The sequence below is a fragment of the Humulus lupulus genome, chromosome 4 (genome assembly GCF_963169125.1).
Source record: "Humulus lupulus chromosome 4, drHumLupu1.1, whole genome shotgun sequence".
In the NCBI taxonomy this organism is placed as follows: domain Eukaryota; kingdom Viridiplantae; phylum Streptophyta; class Magnoliopsida; order Rosales; family Cannabaceae; genus Humulus; species Humulus lupulus.
The window spans coordinates 172,716,753-172,741,698 of record NC_084796.1 but is presented as its reverse complement, the minus strand read 5'-3'; the positions used below and the strand labels follow the sequence as shown (position 1 = coordinate 172,741,698).

Genomic DNA, 24,946 nt, shown 5'->3' with positions numbered 1-24,946 from the left:
CGGCGAAGGCCGAGAGCGGCGAAGGCCGGGTACGGCCTTGGGGCTGGAAGTAACACTCAGCACATGGGGTGCATATAGCTAGGGTGGGACCCAAGGGATACATGAGTTATCCTTACGGTGAGGACCGAGACCCCAGGCTTTGGTAAGGCCTCTGGGGCGGCATGGCCGTGCTTGTTCAGTCTGATGGTTTTCCTATTTATCAGTGGATTATGTAAGCTATATTCTATACATATGTTATGTACTATTTGGGTTTTCTTGCTGGGCTTCGGCTCACGGGTGCTCTGTGTGGCAGGTAAAAGCAAGGAGTCAGTCAACCGGCCATGAGTATGGAGAGCATGGGGGCGGCGCGTACATGTTCGGCCTGCCCGACTGCTTTGGTTGGGGGAATTTTGTATATGGCTGTATTAACTTATTCTTTTGATAGCTAACCTGGTGTAAATCTATTTTTGAGTAATAAATATTTTGTAAACCTTATTTTTGGGATCCCAGATGTTTGATACTTAATGTTTTCAATGAAACTAAATATTTCCAAAGAGTACAGCCTTAAATTCTGGTTCAATCACACTTTTGGTTTTAGAAACCTCGTAGAGTCTGTTAGTTGCACAATTTCCATTTTCAAACTCACTTAGTAACGGCTCTAAGGTAGTAGGGCGTTACAACTTGGTATCAGAGCGAGCCAAGGTTTATTGGTTCTGGAGATTGACCGAACATGTATCATGTATGCACGCTGCCATTGAAAAGCTCGACTCAGGGTTGATTGGTATGGTCGATTAATATATATATCTGAATATGTGTTAATGCTTTGTGTGCATGCTTAGGTTGTTATGAGCATGATGAGTGAAATAACATATGCATGATGCCAAGGCAAGGCCCGTTGTGTACTGTATGATATCTATATGTCTTTTTGGATTGTTGATTTTGGGTTATTGTTGAGATTGAGAGGTGGAAAATGGACCTTGTTATCATGCCTGATGAGCGGTGTCACTGATTGCAGGCATTTAGTTGTAATGCCTCGTCAATCATCGAGACTCCACGGCATCCGGGCCGAGGATGACAACCAAGGTCAGGACCCTCCACCTGCTCGTCATAACTGGCAGCAGATTTTAGCCGAGATGGAGGCTAGGTTGAAGAGAACAGAGGATGAGCTTAGTCAGTTGAGGCAACCAGCTCCTCCACCAGCCACTGGGTTACCACTACAGCCGAGTGTGGTACTAGCTCCGGTTTAACCTGTGACTGAGAACAGGTTGGAACCTCTGTATTAAAGATTCAGAAAACAGCAACCTCCTACCTTTGAGGGCGGAGCAGACCCACTGCAGGCTGAGCAGTGGATGAGTACGATTTCTGTAATCTTGGACTTCATGAGAGTTTAAGGAAAGGATAGGGTTGATTGTGCCAGTTTTATGCTTAAAAATGATGCAAGAATATGGTGGGATGTGGTAAGGCAGCGAAGGGATACTGCAGCTATGACTTGGGAAGAGTTCAAGATCATTTTTAACGAGAAGTACTACAGCGTGGCAGTTCGAGCCGCGAAAGCTGATGAGTTTGTCAACCTGACGCAGAACAGGTTATCCGTCACCGAGTACACCCTGGTATTTGACAGATTAGCGAGGTTTGCGCCAGAGCTAGTGCCGACTGATGCGGCCAGGAGGGATAGGTTTATACGGGGATGGAATGTAATGATCACCCGTGATGTGAGTATTACATTGGCTCCAGAGACTACCTATGCACAAGTGGTGGATAAGGCCCTTACTGCTGAGAGGGCTGAGGATCAGATCTGGAAGGATAGCGCTGCTAGGCGCGATACCAGGAGGGCAGTGCCTTCTTCTTTTGGGCCTAGTCGGGGCAGCGGCCCCAGTGAGCAGAAAAGAAGAGCACCAGATTCATTTGCTCTTTATGGTTCTGATAGGAGGGTTCACGGTTCGATGGGTGGCCGGCAGGGCGGAAATGACAGCTGGAAAAGCTTTCCGATGTGTCCTCGATGCAGGCGACGCCATCAGGGCGAGTGCCGGACTAGGGCATGCTTTATTTGTGGGAGCACCTGTAACGCCCTACTACCTTAGAGCCGTTATATAGTGAGTTTAAAATAGAAATCCTGCTTTTGGACTGACTCTACGTGGTTTCTAAAACCAAAAGTGTGATTAAACCAGAATTTAAGGCTGTACTCTTTGAAAATATTTAGTTTCATTGAAAACATTTAGTATCAAACATCTGGGATCCCAAAATAAGGTTTACAACTCAAAAATAGATTTACACCAGGTTAACTATCAAAAGAATGGATTAATACAGCCATTTACAAAATGCCCCCAACAAAAGCGGTCGGGCAGGCCGAACATGTACGCGCCGCCCCCACGCTCTCCATACACATGGCCGGTTGACTGACTCCTTGCTTTTACCTGCCACACAGAGCACCTGTGAGCCGAAACCCAGCAAGAAAACCCAAATAGTACATAACATATGCAAATAATATAGCTGACATAATCCACTGATAAACAGGAAAACCATCAGACTAAACAAACACGGCCATGCCGCCCTAGAGGCCTTACCAAAGCCTGGGGTCTCGGTCCTCACCGTAAGGATAACTCATGTATCCCTTGGGTCCCACCCTGGCTATAGCATCCCATGTGCTGAGTGTTACTTCCGGCCCCCAAGGCCGTACCCGGCCTTTGCCGCTCTCGGCCTTAGCCGTTCATTTCATTATAATGGCACGCATAATACATTTCAAAATAATCTTTCAAACATATAATATTTCATTCAAGGTCATACATTTGCAAGTAAACACAATCTAGGGCCATGCCCTGCAATAACAATGTGGGCCCATGCCCTAATCCCGGGTGTTACGGTTTTCTTACCTTTAAATTCGATGGCCTTGATCAACCTGACTCCTTGAGCACGATCCTACTCGAGCCCTAGCGCTTACCTAAGCAAAATCCATAAGTCAAAGTCATTACCAAACCTCGAGTCCAAAACCTAGCCTCGGGACCAATCCCGAGCCCCCGGGGAGTCCAAGATCCCCAAAACAAAGTGGCGGAATCGAGCCCCGAACCCTAGGTCAAAATCCCTTCACAAAAGCACAAAAATCCCCTCTGTGAACAGTGCAGCGCTACAGCGCTCTAAAGAGGGCGCTGTAGTGCTACAAGCAGAACCACCCCACCAGAACAGGGGCTAGCGCTACAGCTCCCCCTGACTAGCGCTGTAGCGCTAGTTGCAGCCAGACCAAAACCAAAAATCGCTTCTTGCGATTTTCTGCTCCCATTTCAACCCCATACTTGCCCAAACCTTTTCCAAACCCAAAAACACACATATCCACACCACACACTCATCCCAAGCATCCCAAGAACTCAATCCCAAGCTCAAGCAACCCAAAACTCAAAATCTAACACAATGAACCCAAAAACCAGAAATTCACTCAAACATCAAAGATAGGGTCTTAGAAATCATATCGTGGGTGGAATTTCGACCTTGAATTGAACCCTAGACCTCCTTAGCTTGCACCTTCACAACCTTGACCTGTTTTCCCCAAAAATCCCATCCATTTAGCTCAAAAACACAATCCAAACCAGTCAAGCCCTAAAACAGAAATCTCCAAGAACTTACCTCAAATTTCTGATGTGATCTTGCTAATCCCTTGTAAATCCTCAAATCTAGCTTAGGATCCTTGATGCTCAGCCTACCCTAGCTCTCCACTGAGCTTGACTCCAAGAAAAATGAAGGAATTTGGTTGGGAGAGCCACAAACCGTTCTTTAAAGCCAAACCCTTCTGTTTTCCCCTCTTTTCTTTTCTCTTCCTTCTTTCTTTCTTTTCAGCCTATACTCTTTTCTACAAAATCCATTAAGTATAAAGCCCCCCTTTAATTCATCTCTTACAAGCCTAAAGACCAAAATTCCCTCCCTTAATAATTCTAAACCTTTATGTCCATAAAGGGGCATTTTAGTCATATTACCCAAATTCCCACTAATTCCTCAAGTGTTCCTAATAATTCCCGCTCGCTACTCAATACCTGATTAATCATCAAATATACATTCCTCATCATCCAGATTAACCTCAATATATTTCCCAAATTCTCATTTAAACTCCCCAGGCTTAACCCAAGCCGGGTACAGATTCCCGCTAACCCGCTCATTCTAGGATCGTCTCGAGTCATAGATCACAGATATCAACACAGTCATGCCCAACATGGCCAAATTACAAATATGCTCAATCAGGTCTACATGCATACTAATTCACATAGTCATGCACCACAAATAATCAAATAGTCATATAACGTGCATTAAATTATAATCATGCATTAAACTCATTAAAGTCACACACAGAATCCCATTATGCCCTCCAGGCACACTACTCAAGGCCCTTAAGCCTTAATAGTGAATTTGGGTCGTTACAACTATCCCCTCCTCATGAAAATTTCATCCTCGAAATTTACCTGAACAACTCGGGATACCGCTCCCGCATATCCGACTCCAGTTCCCATGTCGCCTCTTCAACCTTGCTATTCCTCCACAATATCTTAACCAAGGTGATGGTCTTGCTCCTCAAGACCTTGTCTTTTCTATCAAGGATCTGAACAGGCTTTTCCTCGTATGATAAATCCCGATCCAACTCCAAGTTCTCAAAGCTCAACATATGAGTAGTATCCGATACATACTTCCGAAGCATGGATACATGAAACACGTCATGAACCCCTGATAGAGCTGGAGGCATTGCTAACCTGTAAGCCACCTCTCCAACTCGTTCCAGAACCTCAAAGGGGCCAAAAAACCTGGGACTCAGCTTGCCCCGAACGCCAAATTGTTTTACTCCTCTCAGGGGTGAAACCCTGAGGAATACATGGTCACCAACCTGAAATTCCACACTCCTGCGTCTCTGATCTGAATAACTCTTCTGGTGACTCTGGGAGGCGAGCATACGAGCTCTAATTTTCTCAAGTGCCTCGTTGGTCCTCTGAACCATCTCAGGACCTAAATACCTCCTCTCACCTGCCTCATCCCAGTGAATCGGTGATCTGCACTTCCTCCCATACAGCATCTCATACGGAGCCACTCCGGTAGTCGCCTGATAACTATTATTGTACGAGAATTCAATCAGGGGGAGAAACCTACTCCAAGATCCCCCGAAATCCGACACACAAGCTCGTAACATGTCCTCCAGTATCTGTATTGTCCTTTCAGACTGTCCATCCGTCTGAGGATGATAAGCAGTACTAAACCGAAGCTGTGTGCCCATTGCCTTCTGTAGGCTCTTCCAAAACTTGGAAGTGAAAGTGGGGTCTTTGTAGGATACTATCGACCTCGGAGCCCCATGAAGTCGAACAATCTCCTTCACATAAAGCTCTGCATACTGCTCCACAGTATAAGTTGTCTTCACAGGTAAGAAGTGGGCGGACTTAGTATACCTGTCCACAATCACCCACACCGAGTCATGCTGACCCACGGTCTTCGACAATCCAACCACAAAGTCCATGGAAATATCTTCCCATTTCCACTCGGGAATTCCTAGAGGCTGTAATAATCCTGCTGGCCTCTGATGTTCAGCCTTAATCTGCTGACAGGTTAAGCATCTAGCCACATAGTCCACCACGTCCCTCTTCATGCCTGACCACCAATATAAAATCTTCAAGTCATGGTACATCCTCGTAGAACCTGGGTGAAAAGAGTAGGGAGTGGTATGAGACTCGTCCAGAATCTCTCGCCTAATGTCTGGATCAATCGGAACACAAATCCGTCCCTTGTACTTCAACAAACCCATCTCAGAAATAGAGAAGTCCCTAGCTGCTCCAGTTAGGACATTCTCTCTACGTTCAACTAACTGGGGGTCCCTTCCCTGTGCTTCCTTAATCCACTCAAGGATCGTTGACTGGAGAGTAATGTTGGCTAACCTACCAACCACTAACTCTATACCTGCTCTGTCCATCTCTCCGGCTAGTCTGTCAGATATCTGTCTCGAACTATACAGTTGTCCTGGGCCCCTCCGGCTCAATGCATCAGCCACTACATTAGCCTTCCCAGGATGGTATAGGATATCACAATCGTAATCCTTTACCAACTCTAGCCACCGTCTCTGGCGCATATTCAAGTCCTTCTGGGTAAAGAAATACTTTAGACTTTTGTGATCAGTGTATATCTCGCATCTCTCTCCATACAGATAGTGTCTCCAAACCTTAAGTGCGAATACCACTGCAACTAACTCCAGGTCGTGCGTGGGATATCTCTGCTCGTACTCCTTTAATTGCCTTGATGCATACGCTATCACTTTCCCAGCCTGCATCAACACGCATCCTAGACCCTGTCTAGAAGCATCACAGTAGACCACAAACTTCTCATCATCTGTTGGCAGGCTCAGCACTGGTGCAGTAATCAACCGCCACTTCAACTCTTTAAAACTGTTCTCACATCGATCTGTCCACACATACTTGGTCTTCTTCCTTGTCAATTCTGTCAATGGAGTAGCAATTCTGGAGAATCCCTCTACAAACCGCCAGTATTAACCTACTAGTCCAAGGAAACTTCTAACTTCAGGAACACTGCTGGGTCTAGGCCAATCTCTTACTGCTTCCGTCTTGCTTGGGTCGACCAGTAACCCATCTTTACTGATAATATGGCCCAGAAATGAAACTTGCGATAACCAGAACTCGCATTTGCTAAACTTAGCATATAACTTATGCTCTCTTAACCGCTGCAACACCAGGCGCAAATGATGCTCATGCTCTGTCTCTGATTGGGAGTATACTAGGATATCATCAATAAATACAATCACAAACTTATCTAGATACTCCTTGAAAATTCTGTTCATCAAATCAATAAATGCCGCTGGGGCATTGGTTAATCCAAAGGACATAACCAGAAATTCATAATGCCCATACCGTGTCCGAAAGCAGTCTTTGGTACGTCCTCTTCTTCGATCCTCAACTGATAGTAGCCTGATCAAAGATCAATCTTCGAAAACACTGTACTCCCTTGAAGCTGATCAAATAAATTGTCGATCCTAGGCAATGGGTACTTGTTCTTGATGGTCAACTTGTTCAATTCCCTGTAATCGATTCACATCCTGAGCGATCCATCCTTTTTCTTAACAAATAGTACTGGAGCACCCCATGTAGAAAAGCTCGGTCTGACAAACCCTAAATCTAGTAGTTCCTGCAACTGAATCTTCAATTCCCTTAATTCTGCCGGAGCCATTCTGTAGGGTGCCTTGGACACTGGCTCAGCTCCCGGAACCAACTCTATGACGAACTCAATCTCTCGTTGTGGCGGCAATCCCGGCAGGTCTGCTGGAAACAAGTCTGGAAACTCACAGACCACTTTGGTTTCATTCGGTCCCACTGCCGTCACCTTGGAGGAATCTACAATGCTCGCTAGGAATCCTACGCAACCCTCCTGCATCAGGTCTCTAGCCTTTAGTGCTGAGATCATAGGCACCTGCGGTCCACTCACCGTTCCCACAAACACAAAGGGTGCCTCGCCTTCTGGTTCAAAGGTCACCATTCGCCGCTTACAGTCAATTGTTGCCCCATACCGCGTTAGCCAATCCATTCCTAGTATTATATCAAAATCGTCCATATCTAGCTCAACCAGGTCAACAAACAACTCTCTACCGTCTATAACTACTGGTAATGCTCTAACCCACCTCCTAGAGACTACCAGTTCTCCTGTAGGCAATAAAGTTTGAAAACCCCTAGCATACAAAATACTAGGTCTACAAAGCTGATCAATCACCCAAGCAGAAACAAATGAGTGCGTTGCACCAGAATCAATCAATGCAGTAAACAAGGATCCACCGCTAAGAATCTGACCTGTGACCACTGAGGGACTGGCCTCTGCCTCAGTCTGAGTCAAAGTGAAAACTCTAGCAGGAGCGAGGCTGTCTCCTTGCCTTGGCTCCTCCTTCTTAGCCTGCGGGCAATCTTTCTTCAAGTGACTGGTGCTCCCACATACAAAGCATGCCTTGGTCCGGCACTCGCCCTGATGCCGTCGCCTGCATCGAGGACACATCGGAAAGTTCCTCCAGCTGTCATTTCCGCCCTAGCGGCCACCCATCAAACCGCGAACCCTCCTATCAGAACCATAAGGAGAAAATGAATCTGGTGCTCTCCTCTTCTACTCACTGGGGCCGCTGCCCCGACTAGGCCCAGAAGAAGAAGGCACTACCCTCCTGGTATCGCGCCTAGCAACGCTATCTTTCCAGATCTGATCCTCAGCCCTCTCAGCAGTGAGGGCCTTGTCTACCACTAGCGCATATGTAGTCTCTGGAGCCAGTGATATACTCACATCGCGGGCGATCATTACGTTCAATCCCCATATGAACCTTTCCCTTCTGGTCGCGTCAGTCGGCACTAGCTCTGGCGGAAACTTCGCCAATCTGTCAAATACCAGGGTGTACTCGGTGACGGATAACCTATTCTGCGTCAGGTTGACAAACTCATCAGCTTTCGCGGCTCGAACTGCCACGCTGTAGTACTTCTCGTTAAAAATGCTCTTGAACTCTTCCCAAGTCATAGCTGCAGTATCCCTTCGCTGCCTTACCACATCCCACCATATTCTTGCATCATTTTTAAGCATAAAACTGGCACAATCAACCCTATCCTTTCCTTAAACTCTCATGAAGTCCAAGATTACAGAAATCGTACTCATCCACTGCTCAGCCTGCAGTGGGTCTGCTCCGCCCTCAAAGGTAGGAGGTTGCTGTTTTCTGAATCTTTAATACAGAGGTTCCAACCTGTTCTCAGTCACAGGTTAAACCGGAGCTAGTACCACACTCGGCTGTAGTGGTAACCCAGTGGCTGGTGGAGGAGCTGGTTGCCTCAACTGACTAAGCTCATCCTCTGTTCTCTTCAACCTAGCCTCCATCTCGGCTAAAATCTGCTTCCAGTTATGACGAGCAGGTGGAGGGTCCTGACCCTGGTTGTCATCCTCGGCCCGGATGCCGCGGAGTCTCGATGATTGACGAGGCATTACAACTAAATGCCTGCAATCAGTGACACCGCTCATCAGGCATGATAACAAGGTCCATTTTCCACCTCTCAATCTCAACAATAACCCAAAATCAACAATCCAACAAGACATATAGATATCATACAGCACACAACGGGCCTTGCCTTGGCATCATGCATATGTTATTTCACTCATCATGCTCATAACAACCTAAGCATGCACACAAAGCATTAACACATATTCAGATATATATATTAATCGACCATACCAATCAACCCTGAGTCGAGCTTTTCAATGGCAGCGTGCGTACATGTTCGGTCAATCTCCAGAACCAATAAACCTTGGCTCGCTCTGATACCAAGTTGTAATGCCCTACTACCTTAGAGCCGTTACATAGTGAGTTTAAAATAGAAATCGTGCTTTTGGACTGACTCTACGTGGTTTCTAAAACCAAAAGTGTGAATAAACCAGAATTTAAGGCTGTACTCTTTGAAAATATTTAGTTTCATTGAAAAAGTTTAGTATCAAACATCTGGGATCCCAAAATAAGGTTTACAAAATATTTACAACTCAAAAATAGATATACACCAGGTTAACTATCAAAAGAATGGATTAATACAGCCATTTACAAAATGCCCCAAACCAAAGCGGTCGGGCAGGCCGAACATGTACGCGCCGCCCCCACGCTCTCCATACTCATGGCCGGTTGACTGACTCCTTGCTTTTACCTGCCACACAGAGCACCCGTGAGCCGAAGCCCAGCAAGAAAACCCAAATAGTACATAACATATGCAAATAATATAGCTGACATAATCCACTGATAAACAGGAAAACCATCAGACTAAACAAGCACAGCCATGCCGCCCCAGAGGCCTTACCAAAGCCTGGGGTCTCGGTCCTCACCGTAAGGATAACTCATGTATCCCTTGGGTCCCACCCTGGCTATAGCATCCCATGTGCTGAGTGTTACTTCCGGCCCCCAAGGCCGTACCCGGCCTTTGCCGCTCTCGGCCTCAGCCGTTCATTACATTATAATGGCACGCATAATACATTTCGAAATAATCATTCAAACATATAATAATTCATTCAAGGTCATACATTTGCAAGTAAAACAATCTAGGGCCATGCCCTGCAATAACACTGTGGGCCCATGCCCTAATCCCGGGTGTTACGGTTTTCTTACCTTTAAATTCGATGGCCTTGATCAACCTGACTCCTTGAGCACGATCCTACTCGAGCCCTAGCGCTTACCTAAGCAAAATCCATAAGTTAAAGTCATTACCAAACCTCGAGTCCAAAACCTAGCCTCGGGACCAATCCCGAGCCCCCGGGGAGTCCATGATCCCCAAAACAAAGTGGCGGAATCGAGCCCCGAACCCTAGGTCAAAATCCCTTCACAAAAGCCCAAAAATCCCCTCTGTGAACAGTGCAGCGCCACAGCGCTCTAAAGAGGGCGCTGTAGCGCTCCAAGCAGAACCACCCCACCAGAACAGGGGCTAGCGCTACAGCGCCTCCTGACTAGCGCTGTAGAGCTAGTTGCAGCCAGACCAAAACCAAAAATCGCTTCTTGCGATTTTCTTCTCCCATTTTAACCCCAAACTTGCCCAAACCTTTTCCAAACCCAAAAACACACATATCCACACCACACACTCATCCCAAGCATCCCAAGAACTCAATCCCAAGCTCAAGCAACCCAAAACTCAAAATCTAACACAATGAACCCAAAAACCAGAAATTCACTCAAACAACAAAGATAGGGTCTTAGAAATCATACCGTGGGTGGAATTTCGACCTTGAATTGAACCCTAGACCTCCTTAGCTTGCACCTTCACAACCTTGACCTGTTTTCCCCAAAAATCCCATCCATTTAGCTCAAAAACACAATCCAAACCAGTCAAGCCCTAAAACAGAAATCTCCAAGAACTTACCTCAAATTTCTGATGTTGTAACGCCCTACTTCCTTAGAGCCGTTACTAAGTGATTTTTTAAGACAAAACAGTGTGCAATGAACTCGCTAACCGAGGTTTTTGAAACAAAAGTGTGACTAATTAAAAGTTAAGGCTGTAAACTTTGAAAATGCATCGTTTCATCAAAACTTCTATTATTAAACAGTTGGGATCCCAAAATAAGGTTTGAAAACTAATTACATCTTGAAATAAGGTTACAGTTGAGAAATTATAAAATTATAGATTATTACAACCATTTTCGATTAAACCCCCAACCAAAGCAGTCGGGCAGGCCAAACATGTACACGTCGCTTCACGCTCTCCGTACTCATGGTTGGTTGACTCAGTCATTGCCCTTACCTGCAACACAGAGCACCCGTGAGCCGAAGCCCAGCAAGAAAACTCATGCAGGACATAACATATGCATTTATACAATTTATCATAACAGATAATCCACATATAAACAAGTCAACCATTAGACTAAGCAAACACGGCCATGCCGCCCCAGAGGCCTTACCAAAGCCCTGGGGTATCGGTTCTCACCGCGAGGATAACTCATGTATCCCTTGGGTCCCACCCTGAATATAGCATAATACATGTATCCACCGGGCCCCGCCCTGATTATAGCATCCCATGTGCTAGGTGTTACTTTCGGCCCATGGCCGCCTCGGCCTACGCCGTACTCGGCCCACGGCCGCCCCGGCCTACGCCGTACTCGGCCCACGGCCGCCCCGGCCTACGCCGTACTCGGCCCTTGCCGCTCATTTCATCATAATCACACATATAGTACGTTCGAAATAATCATTCACACACATCACGGTTCATTTAAGGTTAAACATTTACACATAATACAATCCGGGGCCATGCCCTAAAATCACACAGTGGGGCCATGCCCTATTCTCGGGTGTTATAGTTTTCTTACCTGCATTCCGAGCCTCCTGATGCACTAAAGCCACGAGCACGGTCCTCAAGCACGAGCCTCACCAACAACCTAGTCACAACACACAAGAAACATCCTTCATTACTAATCAACCCAAAACCACTTCCCGGGACCAATCCCGCACTCTCGGGACTCCCAAATTCCTAAAAAAATTCATCGGAAACATCCCCCGAACCCCTGGAGCAAAAGCTGAAAAATGCAAATTTTGGTGTCCTGAAAATGGCCTAGCGCCGCGGCGCTGCCCTATAGCGCCGCGGCGCCCAGCGAGTCAGAGAACCACCTCGCCTGGACACAGCCTCACGCTGCAGCGCCCAAGAACAGGGCCGCGGCGCCCCATCGCGAACCCAGAAATTCTGGGTTTTTCACCTTCAATTCCTTCATCCAAAATACCTCCAAACCAATCCAAACACATATCTCAACCCAAAAACTCAATTCCAAACCTCATATGAACAACTTAACAACCTATAGGCACTATATACAAGATCAAAACATCAACACACCCAAGAATCCACCCCTTGATTCCTATTTTCAGCCACCCAAACCAAAACTCAAGCAACTAACTCAAAACTTCAACAAAACAACTCAAGCTCTAGATTTTACCAATCAAAACAGAAATCAAAACTTAGATGAGTCTAAAAACCTTACCTCAAATGGAGAACCCACACAAAGTCCTTGATCTCCTCCTAGACTCCCACTTCTCCTTCTCTTCTTCTTCTTGCCCTAACCTTCTTTCTCCTTCTCTTTCTTCTCTTCAATTTCTATCAAGCCTCAAGTGGCATAAATGCCCCAAACCGTGTACCCCCAAATCCCAGCTGCCATTTATCTATTTCCCAACCAAATGACCAATTTGCCCTTCCTTGCCTATCCTTTCTTACTTAAACCTCAAGGGCACTTAAGTCCTTTCATTTTAATTTCATTTCTACCATTTTCTTTCCAAAACTTGTTACTCTCAGCAGTAACTAATGGTTACCCAGGTTACTAAATCTCCAATAACCATTACCCGCTAAATCTCAACTTAACCATAAAATTCCCGAGGTACCCCTAGGCTCCTCCCGAACCGGGTATAGAAATCCCGTTGTGACTCTTAAGTTAACTAGCTCTCAAGGACTGTCTCGGCACGTGCATCACAATAATATAACCACACCCACGTGGTACAATTCGCAGAATACAATTATCACATATCAATACAGTTATGCCCAACATGGCCAAAATTACAATTATGCCCTTCTAACACGATCCGGGCCTACATGCATACTAGTAAACATAGCCATGCATCTCAGTTAAACAAATAGCCAAATACCATGCTTTAAATCATAATCATGCATTTAATTCATAAAATCACACATAAATCCCAACATGCCCTCCTGGCACACTAATCAAGGCCCTTAAGCCTTAATAGCGAATTTGGGTCGTTACAGATGTGATCATGCTAATCCCTTGTAAATCCTCAAATCTAGCTTAGGATCCTTGATGCTCAGCCTACCCTAGCTCTCCACTGAGCTTGACTCCAAGAAAAATGAAGGAATTTGGTTGGGAGAGCCACAAACCGTTCTTTAAAGCCAAACCCTTATGTTTTCCCCTCTTTTCTTTTCTCTTCCTTCTTTCTTTCTTTTCAGCCTATACTCTTTTCTACAAAATCCATTAAGTATAAAGCCCCCCTTTAATTCCTCTCTTACAAGCCTAAAGACCAAAATGCGCTCCCTTAATAATTCTAAACCTTTATGTCCATAAAGGGGCATTTTAGTCATATTACCCAAATTCCCACTAATTCCTCAAGTGTTCCTAATAATTCCCGCTCGCTACTCAATACCTGATTAATCATCAAATATACATTCCTCATCATCAAGATTAACCTCAATATATTTCCCAAATTCTCATTTAAACTCCCCAGGCTTAACCCAAGCCGGGTACAGATTCCCGCTAACCCGCTCATTCTAGGATCGTCTCGAGTCATAGATCACAGATACCAACACAGCCATGCCCAACATGGCCAAATAACAAATATGCTCAATCAGGTCTACATGCATACTAATTCACATAGTCATGCACCACAAATAATCAAATAGTCATATAACGTGCATTAAATTATAATCATGCATTAAACTCATTAAAGTCACACACAGAATCCCATTATGCCCTCCAGGCACACTACTCAAGGCCCTTAAGCCTTAATAGCTAATTTGGGTCGTTACAGCACCAGCCACTTGAAGAAAGACTGCCCGCAGGCTAAGAAAGAGGAGCCAAGGCAGGGAGACAGCCTCGCTCCTGCTAGGGTTTTCACTTTGACTCAGACTGGGGCTGAGGCCAGTCCCTCAGTCGTGACAGGTCAGATTTTTAGCGCTGGTTCTTTGTATACTCCATTGATTGATTCGTGTGCTACTCACTCATTTGTATCTGCTAGGGTGATTGATCAGCTTTGTAAACCTAGTATTTTGTATGCTAGGGGTTTTCAGACTTTATTGCCAACAGGAGAACTGGTAATCTCTAGGAGGTGGGTTAGAGCATTACCAGTAGTTATAGACAGTAGAGAATTGTTTGTTGACCTGGTTGAACTAGATATGGACGATTTTGATATAATACTAGGAATGGATTGGTTAACGCGGTATAGAGCAACAATTGACTGTAAGCGACGAATGGTGACCTTTGAACCAGATGGCGAGGTACCCTTTGTGTTTGTGGGAACGGTGAATGGACTGCGGGTGCCTATGATCTCAGCACTAAAGGCTAGAGACCTGATGCAGGAGGGTTGCACAGGATTCCTAGCGAGTGTTGTAGATTCCTCCAAGGTGGCGACAGTGGGACCAGATGAAACCAGAGTGGTCTGTGAGTTTCCAGACTTTTTTCCAGCAGATCTGCCAGGCTTGCCGCCACAGCAGGAGATTGAGTTCGTCATAGAGTTGGCTCTGGGAGCAGAGCCAGTGTCCAAGGCACCTTACAGAATGGCTCCGGCAGAATTAAAGGAATTGAAGATTCAGTTGCAGGAACTACTGGATTTGGGGTTTGTCAGACTGAGTTTCTCGCCATGGCGTGCTCCAGTATTATTTGTTAAAAAAAAGGATGGATCGCTCCGGATGTGCATTGACTACAGGGAGTTGAATAAGTTGACCATCAAGAACAAGTATCTATTGCCTAGGATCGAAGATTTATTTGATCAGCTTCAAGGGAGTACAGTGTTTTCGAAGATTGATCTCCGATCAGGCTACTATCAGTTGAGGATCAAAGAAGAGGACGTACCAAAGACTACTTTTCGGACACGGTATAGGCATTATGAATTTCTGGTTATGTCCTTTGGATTAACCAATGCCCCAACAGCATGTATGGATTTGATGAACAGAATTTTCAAGGATTATCTGGATAAGTTTGTGATTGTATTTATTGATGATATCCTAGTGTACTCCCAGTCAGAGACAGAGCATGAGCATCATCTGCGCCTGGTGTTGCAGCGGTTGAGAGAGCATAAGTTATATGCTAAGTTTAGCAAATGCGAGTTCTGGGTATCGTAAGTTTCCTTTCTGGGTCATATTATCAGTAAGGATGGGTTACTGGTCGACCCAAGCAAGACAGAAGCAGTGAGAGATTGGCCTAGACCCAGCAGTGTTCCTGAAGTTAGAAGTTTCCTTGGACTAGCAGGTTACTACCGGCGGTTTGTAGAGGGGTTCTCCAGAATTGCTAGTCCATTGACAGAATTGACAAGGAAGAAGACCAAGTATGTGTGGATAGATCGATGTGAGAACAGCTTTAAAGAGTTGAAGCGGCGATTGATTACTACACTAGTGTTGAGCCTGATAACAGATGATGAGAAGTTTGTGGTCTACTGTGACGCTTCTAGACAGGGTCTGGGATGCGTGTTGATGCAGGCTGGGAAAGTGATAGCGTATGCATCAAGGCAATTAAAGGAGTATGAGCAGAGATATCCCACGCATGACCTGGAGTTAGCTATAGTGGTATTCGCACTTAAGGTTTGGAGACACTATCTGTATGGAGAGAGATGCGAGATATACACTTATCACAAAAGTCTAAAGTATTTCTTTACCCAGAAGGACTTGAATATGCGCCAGAGACGGTGGCTAGAGCTGGTAAAGGATTACGATTGTGATATCCTATACCATCCTGGGAAGGCTAATGTAGTGGCTGATGCATTGAGCCGGAGGGGCCCAGGACAGTTGTATAGTTCGAGACAGATATCTGACAGACTAGCTGAAGAGATGACCAGAGCAGGTATAGAGTTAGTGGTTGGTAGGTTAGCCAACATTACTCTTCAGTCAACGCTCCTTGAGAGGATTAAGGAAGCACAGGGAAGGGACCCCCAGTTAGTTGAACGTAGAGAGAGTGTCCTAACTGAAGCAGCTAAGGACTTCTCTATTTCTGAGATGGGTTTGTTGAAGTACAAAGGACGGATTTGTGTTCTGATTGATCCAGACATTAGGTGAGAGATTCTGGATGAGTCTCATACCACTCCCTACTCCTTACACCCAGGTTCTACAAAGATGTACCATGACTTGAAGGTTTTATATTGGTGGTCAGGCATGAAGAGGGACGCGGTGGACTATGTGGCTAGATGCTTAACCTGTCAGTATATTAAGGCTGAACATCAGAGGCCAGCAGGATTGTTACAGCCTCTAGGGATTCCCGAGTGGAAATGGGAAGATATTGCCATGGACTTTGTGGTTGGATTGCCGAAGACCGTGGGTCAGCATGACTCGGTGTGGGTGATTGTGGACAGGTATACTAAGTTCGCCCACTTCTTACTTGTGAAGACAACTTATACTGTGGAGCAGTATGCAGAGCTTTATGTGAAGGAGATTGTTCGACTACATGGGGCTCCGAGGTCGATAGTATCCGACAGAGACCCCACCTTCACCTCCAAGTTTTGGGAGAGCCTGCAGAAGGCAATGGGCACATGACTACGGTTTAGTACCGCTTATCATCCTCAGACGGATGGACAGTCTGAGAGGACAATCCAGATACTGGAGGACATGTTGCGAGCTTGTGTGATGGATTTTGGGGGATCTTGGAGTAGGTACCTCCCTCTAATTGAGTTTTCGTACAATAATAGTTATCAGGCGACTATCGGAGTGGCTCCGTATGAGATGCTGTATGGGAGAAAGTGCAGATCACCGATTCACTGGGATGAGGTAGGTGAGAGGAGGTATTTAGGTCCTGAGATGGTTCAGAGGACCAATGAGGCACTTGAGAAAATTAGAGCTCGTATGCTCGCCTCCCAGAGTCGCCAGAAGAGTTATTCAGACCTGAGACGCAGGAGCGTGGAATTTCAAGTTGGTGATCATGTGTTCCTCAGGGTTTCACCCCTGAGAGGAGTGAAACAATTTGGCGTCCGAGGCAAGCTGAGTCCCACGTTTGTTGGCCCCTTTGAGGTGCTTGAGCGAGTTGGAGAGGTGGCTTACAGGTTAGCAATGCCTCCAGCTCTATCGGGGGTTCATGATGTGTTTCATGTATCCATGCTCCGGAAGTATGTATCAGATACTACTCATGTGTTGAGCTATGAGAATTTGGAGTTGGACCAGGATTTATCATATGAGGAAAAACCGGTTCAGATCCTTGATAGGAAGGACAAAGTCTTGCGGAGCAAGACCATCTCACTGGTTAAAGTGCTGTGGAGGAACAGCAAGACTGAAGAGGCGACATGGGAGCTTGAGTCTGATATGCGGGAGCGACATCCCGAGTTGTTCAGGTAATTTCGAGGACGAAATTGTTGTAAGGAGGGGATAATTGTAACACCCCAAGTTTCTAAGAAGGTTTAAGACCTTGTTTAGGCATGCCTGGAGGGTGAGAAGTAAATTGACATGATATTTTATGAATTTGATTGAATATGTGATTAGAATGCATGATTAGGTTGTATACAGATGCATGTGAGCCCCGTTTGTATGTTAGGGGTAAACTGGTAATTTTAGCCCGTTGAGGGCATAAATGTGATAATTGTATTATGTGATTTGTGCCGTGTGAGTGTGGTGTTTTTATTGTGATGCACGCGTCGAGACGGTCCTAGCGAGCTATTAGTCTAAAAGTCACAACGGGATTTTGTACTCGGCTCGGGAGGAGCCTAGGGGTACTTTGGGAATCTTATAAGTTGAGTTGAGAATGAGTGGTTATGGTTATTGGCGATTGAGTAACCTGTGTAACCGTTTGTAACTGCTGTGAGTAACAAGTTTTAGATAGAAAATGGTAGTATTGAAATAGAAGTGAAAGGACTTGAGTACCCTTGAAGGTTTAGTTAGGAAGGGTTATTAGGAAGGGGTAAAGTGGTCATTTGGCAAAGGAATTAGACAACTTTCAGCTGGGATATTGGGGTACACGGTTTGGGCATTGGGTCATTTGTTGTTTTGATAAAAATTGAAGAGAAGAAACAAAAAGAAGATGAAAGAAAAGCTAGGGCAAGAAGAAAAAGTGTAGAAGGGGGCTGAAGTGGTAGTCTAGGAAGAGATCAAGGAAACTTTTGGGTTAATTCTCCACTTGAGGTATGGATTTTATGCACATTTAAGTTGGGTTTCTGTTTTGATTTGAGGAATCTAAAGCATGAGTTAGGTTTTTTTAAAGTTTTTGTTTGAGTTGCTGAAATTAGAAATCAAAGGGGTGGATTTTGGGTGTGATGATGTTTTGATCTTGATTCTAGTTTCTATAGGTTGTTAGATGGTTCATATGAAGTTTTGATTTGATCTTGGGGTTTTGGTATTTGTTTGGGTTGATTTGGAGAGGTTGTAGCTTGGGAAAAACGCAAGAGGAAACCCAGAAATCTGGGTTCGCGAAGGAGCGCCGCGGCGCAAGGATGCTGCAGGATGTGGCCTACCCGCTGGGCGCCGCGGCCCTTGGGGGGAGTGCCGCGGCCCTAGGCCATTTTGGCAGCCAAAAAGTTGGGTTTTTAGGGCTTTTTCCCGGGGACATGGGGGATGGTTCCAATGTAATGTTTTATGGATTTAGAGGTCCCGAGAGTACGGGATTGGTCCCGGGAAGTGTTCTTGGGCTTGGTTAGTATTAAAAGTGTTTTATGTGTGTTGTGACTAGGATTTCGGGGAGGCTCGTGCTAGAGGACCGTGCTTGTGACCTTGGTGCATCGGAAAGCTCGGGATACAGGTAAGAAAACCGTAACACCTGAGATCAGGGCATGGGCCCACAGTGCTATTGCAGGGCATGGCCCTAGATTGTATTATGTGCAAATGTATAACCTTAAATGAATTATTATATGTTTGAATGATTATTTCGAAATGTACGATATGTGTGATTATAATGAAATGAACGGCTAAGGTCGAGAGCGGCGAAGGCCGGGTACGGCCTTGGGGCTGGAAATAACACTCAGCACATGGGATGCTTATAGCTAGGGTGGGACCCAAGGGATACATGAGTTATCCTTACGGTGAGGACCGAGACCCCAGGCTTTGGTAAGGCCTCTGGGGCGGCATGGCCGTGCTTGTTTAGTCTGATGGTTTTCCTATTTATCAGTGGATTATGTCAGCTATATTCTATACATATGTTATGTACTATTTGGGTTTTCTTGCTGGGCTTCGGCTCACGGGTGCTCTGTGTGGCAGGTAAAAGCAAGGAGTCAGTCAACCGGCCATGAGTATGGAGAGCGTGGGGGCGGCGCGTACATGTTCGGCCTGCCCGACTGCTTTGGTTGGGGGCATTTTGTATATGGCTGTATTAACTTATTCTTTTGATAGTTAACCTGGTGTAAATCTATTTTTGAGTTGTAAACCTTATTTTTGGGATCCCAGATGTTTGATACTTAATGTTTTCAATGAAACTAAACATTTCCAAAGAGTACAGCCTTAAATTCTGGTTTAATCACACTTTTGGTTTTAGAAACCTCGTAGAGTCTGTTAGTTGCACAATTTCCATTTTCAAACTCACTTAGTAACGGCTCTAAGGTAGTAGGGCGTTACATTGTGCGTGTGTCTCAACCCCTTCAAAACCATCCCAGGCATAACAAAACAAGAAACAGACCTGCCACTCAAGATGACCCAAAACTGCTTTCAAGAGGCCTTTTCTAAGATGCAAAATGTCTCGGGAATCCCCCTGCATCAACATGAAGGAAGTTGATTTAACACATTATACATACATCCTCTATTGCTTGTATCAAGCTTTATATGACCTGTAACTACATTATTAGAATGTAATTGTATTGATGTCTTAATTACCAAGCTCATCTAAAGCCGGTAACCAGGGTGGTTATTTATATATTTAGTTTCCGTTAATATATTTTACAATGTTCACATCACACAACTCATAAACTATTAGACTCCTAAATTAAGGAAGGGAAGAATTGTTGCATTTTCTTTATAAAAAGTAATAACAATTACAAAAAAGGAAACTTGATATTGCCAAATCAATCAGTTTATGATTTACCATAGCCACTTTCCTTTTTTGAGCTCTTCTCTTAAACGTGCATCAGCATGCTCTCTCTTCACCCGCTTCTCAGATGATGATGGCTTATCTCTGTTAACACAAGCCTAAGAAGCAAAATCACATTAGATACCTCTTACCTGAATCTTTATCTCAGGAAATCTGACATAAATCACAACTTTTATAACATGAATAGAAATAACTACCCGATAGAATAAAGTATCTGTGAGGTCAACAAGACCATACTGTGACCTACTTAAAGCTCCAAATCTATCATCTTTAGTTGACTCAGCCTTGAATAAGTATAGATTTAATATTATTTTTCTATTGATAAAGCAAGTTGTATAAATAAAAAGATGACAGTCATCATCTGTATTACAACCTAGGCAGTAGCAAAAATGCTCCTTCTAACAAATAGCAAGCAAGACCATTAAAAGCTTATTTATCGCATGGCCTGATCATAATAGTTCCTTTAATAAGTAATTACGCAAATATAACAAGAAACATGTATTCCAAAAAATAAGATTGTCCTGGCATATAATTGGCAGAAAAAAATTACCTCCTCCATTCATATCAAGCCATGACGATGATCGGGCCAATCCAAAAGGAGTCGATGCCAAAGGATCGGGCCAATCCAGAAGTAGCAAGAGGGCTGCTAATGCAGACCCTTCCATCTCGAACAAGAGACGAGCTGTCAGTGCCAACTCTCGATATTGGACCAATCTGAGATGGAACAACACTACTTGGATTTCTTCTATGGCATGACTATCAATCCTTGTAAATATGCACAGCATAAAAGGGCACACTAGGAAAACAGTAATATAAAATACAATGAGCAAATTATTCTTAATTAAATATCCTGACTATATAGATGAAACTAACCCAGTTGAAGTGAGCATCTGCATCAGCTTTTTGTGGTTGGTGCGGTACCTATTAACAAGCTCAACTATCACTTCATCTTTTACAGCCTGAACAGAATGGCAAAAGAACCACATTAAGTTTCAGGGATAAGTAGCTCATAGAGATTAAAAAAAGGGGACAAGTAGCTCATATCATAGATCATAGAGATGAAAAAAATTAATTGCTCATACCGCAGAATCACCAGGATTTACTGCCTGTAGCATGTCACTTAGGAGTTCCAGAACATTCTGCATAGCCTCCATGCTTGACAAGCTTTATGAAAAAAAAAAATCAGAAGACAAAAAATTTTCAAAACCTAATATCTAGATCATGAACTGCATTAAAATTGTCACCTCAAACTCTCAATTTCTGTAGCCATAGTTTCATCAAGCCTTCTTGAAGCATTGCTAGGCATTCCATATCCAGGTTGAGGACGACCCATGGTCTGATGTGAAGCAGGGGGTGTAAAAATAGGGACAGCGTCTAATGAATGCTTGGGAAATTCTACTCTAGAATGTTGTCATTCATTCAATTCACTATTATTGGATAACAATTCATCTAATTTGAGAGAGAGAGACCTATTTCACAGATTTTAATATAATAGGATGTAAAAAAATTTATATCAGTAATGAAACAGTGGGATACTAAGAACAGTGATCATTATCATTTCCAACTAGTAATTCCCTAACACAGTCAGGAAAAGTATACAAATAGCTATGACTAGCTCTTCAAGTAATTTCCTTTTTTAAAAAAACAAATAAATTTAAGGGTCAGAATATTGAAATGGAAGCTACAACATGTTTAACCACTTGATACTATGTTCCAGAAAGAAAAAAAAACATAGGATCCATCAACCCTGTAAAGGCTGTGATGAATTTTTATTTGAAAAGGAGATTGATGCAAATCAAACCTCATAATACCAAATTTCTATATCAAACCTAAAAAGGTGAGAACAATTGAAAAGGAAAAAAGAACTCTTCTAGATTTAGCGCCGCAGGGAGGAAGAGCACATAGCATCTAAAAGATGGAGCTAAATGTGTACCCTTAATTCATCATATGCCCAATAATATTGAGAAGGCTTTCCTCCAGGCCCACCAAAAGCTTCTTCCCAAGAGTCAAGCAAGACCAAGATTTTCTCCCTCACTTTCATATCTGCCTGAATGTTACAATCCACGTGTTTCAAAAGTTACAATCCATACAAATTCTTAATCAGAGAAAATAATTTAGATGCATAGAGAACTAGAAGAGAACACAATTCCTCCAATAAAAGTTTGGAAAACAGTTACTAAACAAAAAGACGGGGAAATAAACGCCTATCCAACTTTGTTTGGCAAAAATAATATCCTTAACAATTCGGACAACTTAAATATGTGGAGAATGAGAATTGCTGATGAACTATACAAAACCAGTATGATAAGGATGTACATTGTAACTGTATATATAAATATATATATGTGAGTGAGACTGCTATCAACACTCTTCTTCCTAATCTCTCTCTCTCTCATTTCTTAGCATGTAGAAAAAAAGTTAGTATCCTAATACTAAATTATAATTTTTTGTAATAAGATTCCACATGAACATAGAGCAATGCGAACAATTCTCTTTGTTATCCCCAAAAAATGGAGATCGATGACGTGGCAATAGAGGTGACAAGTGGCAGTATATGGTCCGTAAAAGACACATTAATAAGTCAATAAATACATAGACTCCTGAGAGTTGTGATAAAATTTTGACTGGCTTGAGAAGTGTCATGACCGACCAGGCATGACCTTGTCCAACCAGTCACGACATTACTGCCCAGGAGTGACATTGCTGCCCAAGAGTGGCATGCTAGACCGGAGTGCCATGTTAGAGGAGAGACATGGCATGCTAGACCAGAGTGCCATGTTAGAGGAGAGACATGGCATGCTAGACCAGAGTGCCATGTTAGACGAGAGACATGGCATGCTAGACCAGAGTGCCATGTTAGACCAGAGGGATGCATGTCATACCACTTGCATATGTCCAGCATGCATGTGTCTGACCAGCACTTGCATGTCCTACCAGCAAGTGGTCCTACAAACAAGTGTATGTCCTACCAGCATGCACATGTCTTACCAGCAAGTGTATATCCTACCGGCTAAGTGCGTGACTATCCAGTAGAGGTGTGTTCGACCAGCTTGAAGGAGATATGGATCAACTAGATAGAGGAGGACTAAGTCAAGATTCCCAGAAACAGCCCCAACAAGAACCGGTCTTGGCACACACGGGAATCTCTCATTCTTCCCACAAATTGGGTGTTCTGCTATATTTTAAATATTTTTGTAATTTAAATGTAATAAATATAATCAAATATCCTGATTCTAGGGGAGAGCAGATGTATGATCCTAAGCCTATAAATATATGGCTTATGGGATGAGTGGGGGTCTTCTTCTTTTTTTTGGGGGGGACTTTTGGGAAATTTGGGGTCTGAGTTTTCTAGAGAGAGAAAGTGCTTGTATCTGAAAGAATTCTTGTATTCTTGTAATCTGTACTGAAGAAACTCAGTTGGCTCAGTTCATCTGATCTTGAGTACAAATCTATAATCACAACTCTAAGTGGATTAGGCTATTACCAACATATTGGGGCTGAACCACTATAAAATTGCGCGTGTTATTTATTTTCTTTTCAAACCCGTCTGTGTCGTTTTATTTCTCTTGAAGGCTTTATCATTTTTGACGTTCTCACGTCGTTGGCCAAAAACGCGGTCAACACTCTTTTTCTCACTATCTTCTACAATTTACACTCCTCTCATTACCTGACAAGAGCAATAAAAAGTTAATGTCTTAATATTAATTTTCATCTTATGGTAATAAGATTTCACATGTGAAGCAATAAGAAGGAATTTTCATCTTATGGTAACATTATCTAGTTGTTTAAGGCATTTTCTCAAACATCTAATGTGCATTAGATCTGAGAAACAAAGAATGATAAAAGAAATAAATTCCTAGTACTCATAAAGTCAACCTAAAATACTTATTAAATAAAAGCCTAAATACACGGATATAGTTGCATCAAAATTGGTATGATAAATGAAAGATCTACTATTACTTGTTCCTCAAAACTGTTTATTTTTACTGAAGTGTTTTGGCCACTAGCAATTTTAGTCTCTCGTTTACCTTAATCACAACATTGCAACCAGAAGAAACAACACCATATGCAATACAAAATATAAACAAAGAAAAAATACAACAACTCAGGCTAGCCTCCCCGTCCCAACCAAGATCGTTGCTGCTGCATTTAAGATCTGATCCAATGTTTTTGGCATGAATTATGTACTCAAAAAAACTTAAGGCACTAGTGCTTTGTCATAAGAATTAAGGAGATACTTACAAATGCATCTGCAATTGAACTTTTCTCCCATGACATGCTTACTCTATAAATTCCTCTTGAAGACACAAATGTACAATTCCTCTTGTATCAACTAAACTCCCAAAAGCATTCTAATACTTACCAAACATAATACTTATTTTTAAATCTATTAGATTTTAGTGTTGTTATTAACATAATAACAAGTTAACTAAATCTTTGTTAAGACAAATATTAACATAACAAACCAACAAAATTATTGTTTGAAGGGCACCATCAAACCATTTTTCAAATCGAAAGATGCACATTTACACAATCCACCAGTTTGATGCAACTTATTTTACAATAACCACTGTCAAACATACTTAATAAATTAAACATGTTTACAATTAAAGTGTAAATAAAAGCTGCTCAAACGAATGGTTTCTCTTCAATGATTTTATTTGCTAGTGCAGGATCCTTGGGTTAAAGTTTTTGAACAACAAGCCTAAAATGAATTAAATGCTTAAGTTGCACAAGACAAAACATGAATGAAGAAACCTAACCTCAA

General features: G+C 43.4%; 1 protein-coding gene and 1 long non-coding RNA gene across 2 annotated transcripts; both read right to left on the bottom strand.

The window, feature by feature from the left end:
* Positions 1–19,735: 19,735 nt before the first annotated feature.
* On the bottom strand, positions 19,736–20,389 carry LOC133829278 (uncharacterized). The gene is made up of 3 exons (XR_009891655.1): positions 20,376–20,389; positions 20,173–20,276; positions 19,736–19,842 (listed from the first exon to the last, which is right to left on the bottom strand). It is a non-coding gene; the product is annotated as an uncharacterized LOC133829278 (long non-coding RNA).
* A 628-nt stretch (positions 20,390–21,017) lies between these two features.
* On the bottom strand, positions 21,018–21,562 carry LOC133829277 (TOM1-like protein 6). Its single transcript, XM_062259103.1, has 3 exons — positions 21,423–21,562; positions 21,261–21,342; positions 21,018–21,137 (listed from the first exon to the last, which is right to left on the bottom strand). The coding sequence occupies exons 1-3, from the start codon at positions 21,509–21,511 to the stop codon at positions 21,033–21,035; spliced, it is 276 nt and encodes a 91-aa protein (XP_062115087.1). The 5' UTR covers positions 21,512–21,562; the 3' UTR covers positions 21,018–21,032.
* Between the last annotated feature and the right edge of the window lie 3,384 nt (positions 21,563–24,946).